Below are 7,249 nucleotides of genomic sequence, written 5' to 3'. Positions count from 1 at the left end.
TTTTTTTTTTTTAAAGTTAGAACCTCCACTGAAATCTTTAAACAATTTGATGGAAAAAATTTAGGTTTTATTAAGATGAAATTAACATTAACAAAAGATGTGGAGGTATTTTTTTTATTCATTTACAAAATCCTTTCTACGTACATAGCTCATTTGGATATATGCTTTTTTATTTATTTTTTATTTTTTATAAGAATACTATTTCTATTTATAATTAAAGTGGGGTATAATATTTTTAATGCAGGATAAAATTGTAATAATAATAAATTATGATTTAGTGGAGACATTAAAAAATTTAATGGAATATAATTACTCAAATAAAAAATCCTTTCCTTCAACCTGGGAAAGCCACGGAGTGGGTGAAGAAAAATGAAAACCAACCCAAGTTTACCATTTAAATTTTCTACTATATCACGAAAAGATATGATATCCATTCATATATATATATATATTCATAAAAGTTTCAGTTTGGTCGGGCTCCAAAATATGGTATAAAATTTAAACTGATTTTTTTTTATTTGTCATGTTGGTCCATTGAGTCAATTTATTTATTTAATTTTTAAATGCCAACGAGTCAATTTAAGTTGAGAATATAACACGAATTCTTGTTTCGAATTTTGATATAATTTATATGAAAAATGAATTATCGGATTCTTCAATAGTTCAATTTATTTATTTTTTGAACAATTCAATAGTTCAATTTATGAGGTTACAAACTTTTGTCATAAAACGTGATATAACAATATTTACTACATATTCGTATAAATAAAAAAGTTTGCGTCAAAATTAAGGCGGAAGAATTTCTCACCGTATTAAGCACTCTTGTTAAAATAAAAAAAAAAAAAAAAATGTTAATTGCACTATCTCTATCATTCTCTATATTTACTATTTATATTTTATGTTTAAATAAAGAAAATGCTGTTATAATTTATCGGAAAAAATAATATGAAGAAATACAAATTTATTTGCTTCTACCGGCTAGTTATTGGAGGTGCAGACTGAACGATTTGTGGGTTCCACGTAAACATGGTAACAAAAAATTGTTTCAGATGAATCCACTTGGCCTAATTATAAGCACACTTACACTATGTGGCCTTAAAAAATAATTATATATATAATTTCATTGTTCAGCAAATAGCGGCAAATTCTTACTTTTCCTCTCCCTCAAAAAAAAAAAAAAAAAAGCTTTTGCTCCTGGGTCCAGCTGTCAGTCAGATAGTGGTGACAGCTGGCGAAGGGCAATAAAAAATGACAGGTAATCAGGCCAGCAGGGAAAACAGAAGCCCACAAATTGGGCCTGGCAGTGGGGCCCAGTGGATGCTACTCTGTGTCTTTTCTCTGGCGCGGTTGTTTTAAAAAGACGTGGAACTTGGTCTCTCTCAGTTTCTCTCTTCTACAAAACAAGCCGCCAAGTCTAGCGTCCCCTTAACCAAAAACAATACTATCACTCGTTTCTTTTCTCCCCTTCGCCTGAGAGTTTTGCTTCTCCAATTCCGCCGGAGAATTTCGCCGTCAAATTCTCCGGCGTGTAACCGCCGCCGTTGGTACTGCCCTTTCACTTCTTCTCTTCATTCTTCACCAATATCAAGATTTCGACTTGGTAGTTTCTCTTCTTTTCTTTCTTTTTCTTTCTTTTTTTTTTTCGAGTTTTTTTGGGTGACGTGTTATTGTATTTATGGGTTTGGTGAGATTCTTGTTATGACAACTGGAAATGAAACGAAAAGCAATTAAAGAAGTTGCCTTTCTCAATGCTGCGTTTGGTTTTCAAGAAAAGTACAGGGGATTACGAAAGAAAATAACCACTCAGTTTTTTTTTAGTCTCATTTCACTCTTTGTTTAACACAGTCAAATACAGTTGTTCAGTCCTGAAATGCTTTCCTTTTTTCTCTGTTTTCTTTTAAGGCTCAAAAAAACAAAAAAACAAAAAACGCGATTTTCATTTTAGAGGAAAACAGAAATCTCGACTTGCATGTGTGAAACTTTTACTGCGGAAGTAGTAAAACATACACTTAATCACTTCCGCATATTGTTTTCATACGTTCAATCTTTATAGTATGATTTTCATTTTCCTTTTCCTTCTTCTTATTGGTCATTCTCTCAGTTTCTTTCTTTCTTTCTTTCTTTCTTCTCATGTACTTTGAGTTCTGTTCTGTCCATTCTACTTTCTCTCTCTTCTCTCTTAATTGATTAAAAGCAAGTTCTTCAATCTGTTGTTCACATTTTCAGATGGAAAATCTCAAAGCCCCTTTCCGGGGTATTGCCAACGATGTCCGGGGAAGATCTTCATGTTATAAGCAAGATTGGATTGTTGGTCTTCGTTCAGGAATTGGGTAAGCTCCAAGTTAAAAGTATACCCTTTTTCTCTCTGATTTCTTTTTCTTTTTTTTTTTAAATTTTATTGATTATTTATTTATTTATGGTTTGTGGCAGGATTTTGGCTCCAACCACGTACATCTTCTTTGCTTCTGCCCTTCCTGTTATTGCATTCGGTGAACAACTGAGCAGAGACACAGGTTTGGTCATGGCTTCTATTTACTACCTTAATTTCCACAAGTGGAATATCCCACGGAACCTAACTTTGTGGAATTCAAACCTGACTTTAGTTCATGGCTCAAAAGCCTTGTGGAAAAACAGGGAAGAAAAATCCTTTTTGTCCGAGAGCCAAGTTTGATTTTTCTTTTTTCCTTTTTATTTTTTATTAATTCATTGAAAATGAAAGTAGGTTCCTTGCTATACATATTTTTGGCCTTTTTGTTCGGAAGCTAAAGTGATTTTTGTTTTTTCTTTATTTCATTTTATTGTATATGTACTTTTTTTTTCCTATTTTTTATTATGAGTCTGAAAGTGATATGGCTTTATGGATTTTGGACGTATAGATGGAAACTTGAGCACGGTGGAAACTTTGGTTTCTACTGCAATTTGTGGTGTAATACACTCGATTTTTGGAGGCCAACCTCTTCTGATCCTAGGAGTTGCAGAACCTACAGTTATTATGTACACCTATTTGTACAACTTCGCCAAAGGGAGGGATGATTTGGGACGTGGATTGTTTTTGGCTTGGGCGGGATGGTAAAGGAAAAAGCCCAAAAGGGCACCCATAGCAATATATATTGTGCGTGTTTGGAACTGATTTTAAAAATAATTTTATTTTAAAAAATAAAAAATAAAAAAAAAGGAAACGATTTTTGTTTGATAAATGTTTTAAAAATAAAAATAAAAATGAAAATATTGAAAATAATTTTTATGAATGAGTTAAAAAACAGTTAAAAATTATTTTTATTTTTTTATTTATCAATAATATTATAATATATTAATTAATAAACACGATTTCACATTTTTATTATACTCAAAATAATTTTTTAAAAACTCAACCAAACACAATTTTAAAATCAATCTCAAAATAATTCTTAAAACAATCTCATTTTTATTTTTTATTAAAAATAAAATCATTTTAAAATTAATTTCAAACGCCACCGGTTACTTTTCAGTTTTGTTCATTTGGGTACATATGTGGACCTTTTAACAATTAACGCCAATTATTTTGTTCTACAGGGTTTGTGTTTGGACGGCACTTTTGCTGTTTCTACTGGCAATATTCAATGCCTGTGGTGTGATCAATAGATTTACAAGGATTGCAGGAGAACTTTTTGGCATGTTGATTGCCGTCTTATTCATTCAAGAGGCTATCAAGGTAAGGATTTCTTTTTTCTTTCTTTCTTTTTTTTTTTTTTTTTCTCCCTGTAGAAATAAGGCCATTTATAGACTTTCATAATGAAAAGATAGCAAATATCATATGAGGTCAAATTTTTTGATGGAAGGGTGTGGTGAGCGAGTTCGAAATTCCAAAAGCTGAAGACCCAAATTTGGAGAAGTATAAATTCCAGTGGCTATATGCAAATGGACTACTGGGGATCATATTCACTTTTGGTCTTCTCTATACTGCTTTAAAGAGCAGAAGGGCAAGGTCATGGTTTTATGGCACAGGTTAGCAACGTGCATTTGAACGACTTGATTAGATATCTGTTAGATTTCCTATGGAATCTAATAGTAGTTCCTTTGTTCTGCAGGGTGGTTGAGAAGTTTTATTGCAGATTATGGAGTTCCTCTAATGGTTTTGGTGTGGACAGCCTTGTCATTCAGCGTACCGAGCAAAGTTCCCTCTGGAGTTCCTAGAAGTCTCTTTAGCCCTCTTCCCTGGGAATCTTCATCTTTACAACACTGGACCGTGATTAACGTAAACAAAACTACATAAATTTTAGTTTTATGTATCTCTGGAGTGAAATAATCTGTTTTATGTTGTTTCTGCAGGATATGGGAAAGGTTTCTCCTGTATACATCTTTGCAGCCTTTATTCCCGCTGTTATGATCGCTGGGCTCTACTTTTTCGACCACAGCGTCGCTTCGCAGATGGCACAACAAAAGGAGTTCAATTTGAAGAATCCTTCAGCTTACCATTACGACATCTTGTTGCTTGGCTTCATGGTAACATATAGTACTATTTGCCTACTAATTAATACATGCTATATTTACGCGTGACCATTGTATACTGATCCAAAGCTATGAAAACTATGACAGACGCTACTTTGTGGACTACTGGGCCTGCCTCCATCTAACGGGGTCCTTCCTCAATCGCCTATGCACACAAAGAGCCTCGCAGTTCTCAAGGGGCAGGTACTTGAGAGGAAACGCGAACGCCAATGGATATTTATGCCTTAGATTTTCGGTCTTTGAGCTAAATTACCAATCACGTTTTCTATCCAATTGCAGCTGATTCGGAGGAAAATGGTAGAGAGTGCCAAGGAAAGCATAAAGCAGAAAGCCAGCAACTCCGAAATCTTTGGCCAAATGCAAGCTGTGTTCATTGAGATGGACATCAGTCCAGAAGTAAGTCCTCTAAAAGAATAATACTGATCTTTTTTCTGTGAGAGAACAAGATCTTTCATCCCGAGATCCTTACTGAGAAATAATATTTACAACGTCCTGAATGCTCTCTGGCGCAGACTACTGCAGTTGTTAAAGAGCTTCAAGACTTAAAGGAGGCAGTGATGAAAAGTGAAAACCAAGACGAGAATGCAAAGGGCGCATTCGATCCAGAGAAGCACATTGATGAGTACCTTCCCGTCCGAGTTAACGAGCAGAGAGTAAGCAATCTTCTACAGTCGCTTCTTGTTGCAGCATCGGTATGCGCCATGCCTGCAATAAAGAAGATTCCCACATCAGTTCTCTGGGGATATTTCGCCTATATGGCCATCGACAGTCTCCCTGGAAACCAGTTTTGGGAAAGGATGCTTCTCCTTTTCATCACTCCCGGCCGCCGATACAAGTAAACCTCTTTCTTAACTGATAAAGAAATGGATGTTCAAATATTTAAAAACCAAGTTTTTAATGTTGGTGACTTTGGCAGGGTCTTGGAAGGGGTTCATGCTTCGTTTGTGGAATCAGTGCCATTCAAATACATTGCAATATTTACCATATTCCAATTTGTGTATTTCCTGTTGTGCTTTGGAGTGACATGGATTCCTATAGCTGGAATATTGTTTCCCTTGCCATTCTTCCTTCTCATCAGCATACGACAACATCTTCTTCCCAAGCTGTTTCGACCACACCATCTGAGAGAATTGGATGCAGCTGAATATGAAGAAATCACTGGCGCTCCAAGGCGCTCTCTCAGCCTCTCTTTCAGTGTACGTATTATGATCAACATTAAAAGGAATAAACCCAAATCCCCCTCGCGTTCTCAAGGTTTAAACCCGGGTTTAAATCCCACAATTCAAAACACATGGTTCAAATTCAAGGTGCAAACCACCGTGTTTTGAACTGCTTTACGAACCTTAAAACGTAACTAGGCCATTTAATTTACTGATTAAAGTTTTTAATTTAAATTAAGAAGTGATTTATGTAAATTTTTTTTTTCTAATCAAAAATTAAATGTGAATTTTTTTTAGAATTTTTTACTATAATAAAATTTAAATTTTAAATTTGAATAAGTAAAATGAACAGAATTTTAGTTTTTTTATTATGTATACACAAAAGTATTACTCATATTGTTTTTTTTTTAATTTTTTAAAATTGGTTAGGAAAGAGAAACGCCACGTGTTGGAAACGAGGAAGGCGGGGTTGAAATTATGTGTGATGCTGAGATATTAGATGAGTTAACAACCAGCAGAGGAGAAGTCAGAGTAATTAGAAGTGTTAGTTTCAGTGAAGACAGAAGTTGTCTGGTAAATAATTAATATATTTTACTAGCTAGCCTGCCTTTCACGTCACGTTTTTTATGTACATATATATAAAGAACCATATGGTATGATTTTGAATATGGAAGGAGCTGCAAATGTACTCATTTGGCGGTTTTCTTTTACAGATTCATCCTGATGGTGTTGCGGGAACAGAGTGAAAAGAAGAGTTGAACTTGAATAGAAGTTGACATTATAACAAAAGAGAAAGAAAGATGAGAGGAATTGTATTTGTGTATCTGAGTGTTAACGATATTAATTTAAAATAGTTAGGATTAGTTATTTGGTCTCTTTATTAGTAAGGATAGATTAGTCTTTTAGTATTATGCTTGTATGGCTATATAGGCTATATAAACCTCTCTTTGTCGATGAATTAGGTTCTCTCTCATTGCAATAGAATTTTAGTGTTACGATTTTCTTTTATTTTTTTCTTTTATTTTCTTTTTCTATTTTGTATTGGGTATTTCTCACATGGTATCAAAACAATGATCTTTATGGGATTGAGATTAAAGGTTCGTTTGGTTGGAGAATTCAAACCATGTGATTCGAACTATTTTCGATTTACGTGTATTTTTTGTGAGAGAAAATACTGTAGCGAACCACGAATCATAATTCGAATCAAGAAACGAATCCCTCCACCAAACGCCCCCTAATTGTCATTAGTTTTTACCGTTGTTTGTAATTGGAGGCATCAGCAGTTATAAAGTAGCCTGAGAATTGATGAAAAAAAAGTGGAATATGGTTTTCGGTTTATATGTTTTATTAGGATTTTGTCAATTGTTTATGCGAGTTTGGATGCAATTTGAAAAATTGTGCTTTCGCACAGCAAGAAGAAGAAAAAAATTGAATAAAGACTGACGTTTTGGAAATCATATAATTTGATTGAGTTTAATAATTAATTTCTAATCAGTGGTTGTACAATCAGTTTTTTGTTTCTTCTTGCTTCCGTTTGGACTCTGGTACTATCATATTAGGTAGTAATATTTGTATTATTTTTTCTTTTCTTTTGATTGACC

General features: G+C 33.9%; 1 protein-coding gene across 3 annotated transcripts; it reads left to right on the top strand.

Annotated features, from left to right (window-relative positions):
* Nucleotides 1-1,402: 1,402 nt before the first annotated feature.
* Nucleotides 1,403-6,744, top strand: LOC21388622 (boron transporter 4). 3 transcript variants are annotated; one of them, XM_024170311.1, is made up of 14 exons: nucleotides 1,403-1,544; nucleotides 2,227-2,330; nucleotides 2,431-2,513; nucleotides 2,877-3,069; nucleotides 3,553-3,691; nucleotides 3,819-3,984; nucleotides 4,068-4,234; nucleotides 4,309-4,482; nucleotides 4,576-4,671; nucleotides 4,768-4,884; nucleotides 5,001-5,323; nucleotides 5,405-5,684; nucleotides 6,078-6,221; nucleotides 6,362-6,744. In XM_024170311.1, the coding sequence occupies exons 2-14, from the start codon at nucleotides 2,227-2,229 to the stop codon at nucleotides 6,392-6,394; spliced, it is 2,019 nt and encodes a 672-aa protein (XP_024026079.1). In that variant the 5' UTR covers nucleotides 1,403-1,544; the 3' UTR covers nucleotides 6,395-6,744. The 3 variants fall into 3 exon arrangements, with proteins under 3 accessions (XP_024026079.1, XP_010088266.1, XP_024026085.1); XM_010089964.2 differs by having other exon boundaries at nucleotides 1,403-1,600; XM_024170317.1 differs by lacking the exon at nucleotides 1,403-1,544 and adding an exon at nucleotides 1,961-2,052.
* Nucleotides 6,745-7,249: the final 505 nt, after the last annotated feature.

This window comes from Morus notabilis, unplaced genomic scaffold, assembly GCF_000414095.1.
Source record: "Morus notabilis unplaced genomic scaffold, ASM41409v2 Scaffold17, whole genome shotgun sequence".
Classification (NCBI taxonomy): domain Eukaryota; kingdom Viridiplantae; phylum Streptophyta; class Magnoliopsida; order Rosales; family Moraceae; genus Morus; species Morus notabilis.
Note: the sequence above shows the minus strand (reverse complement) of the source record. Positions and strands in the feature narration are given on the sequence as shown.

What these genes read in the sequence shown, in the direction of transcription:
- LOC21388622 (XM_024170311.1), top strand. Translation starts at nt 2,227, where the DNA reads ATGGAAAATCTCAAAGCCCCTTTCCGGGGTATTGCCAACGATGTCCGG. An exon ending in GTCATGGTTTTATGGCACAG is followed by an intron (nt 3,985 to 4,067) that starts GTTAGCAACGTG and finishes TTTGTTCTGCAG; the next exon opens with GGTGGTTGAGAAGTTTTATT. An exon ending in GTGAAGACAGAAGTTGTCTG is followed by an intron (nt 6,222 to 6,361) that starts GTAAATAATTAA and finishes TTTCTTTTACAG; the next exon opens with ATTCATCCTGATGGTGTTGC.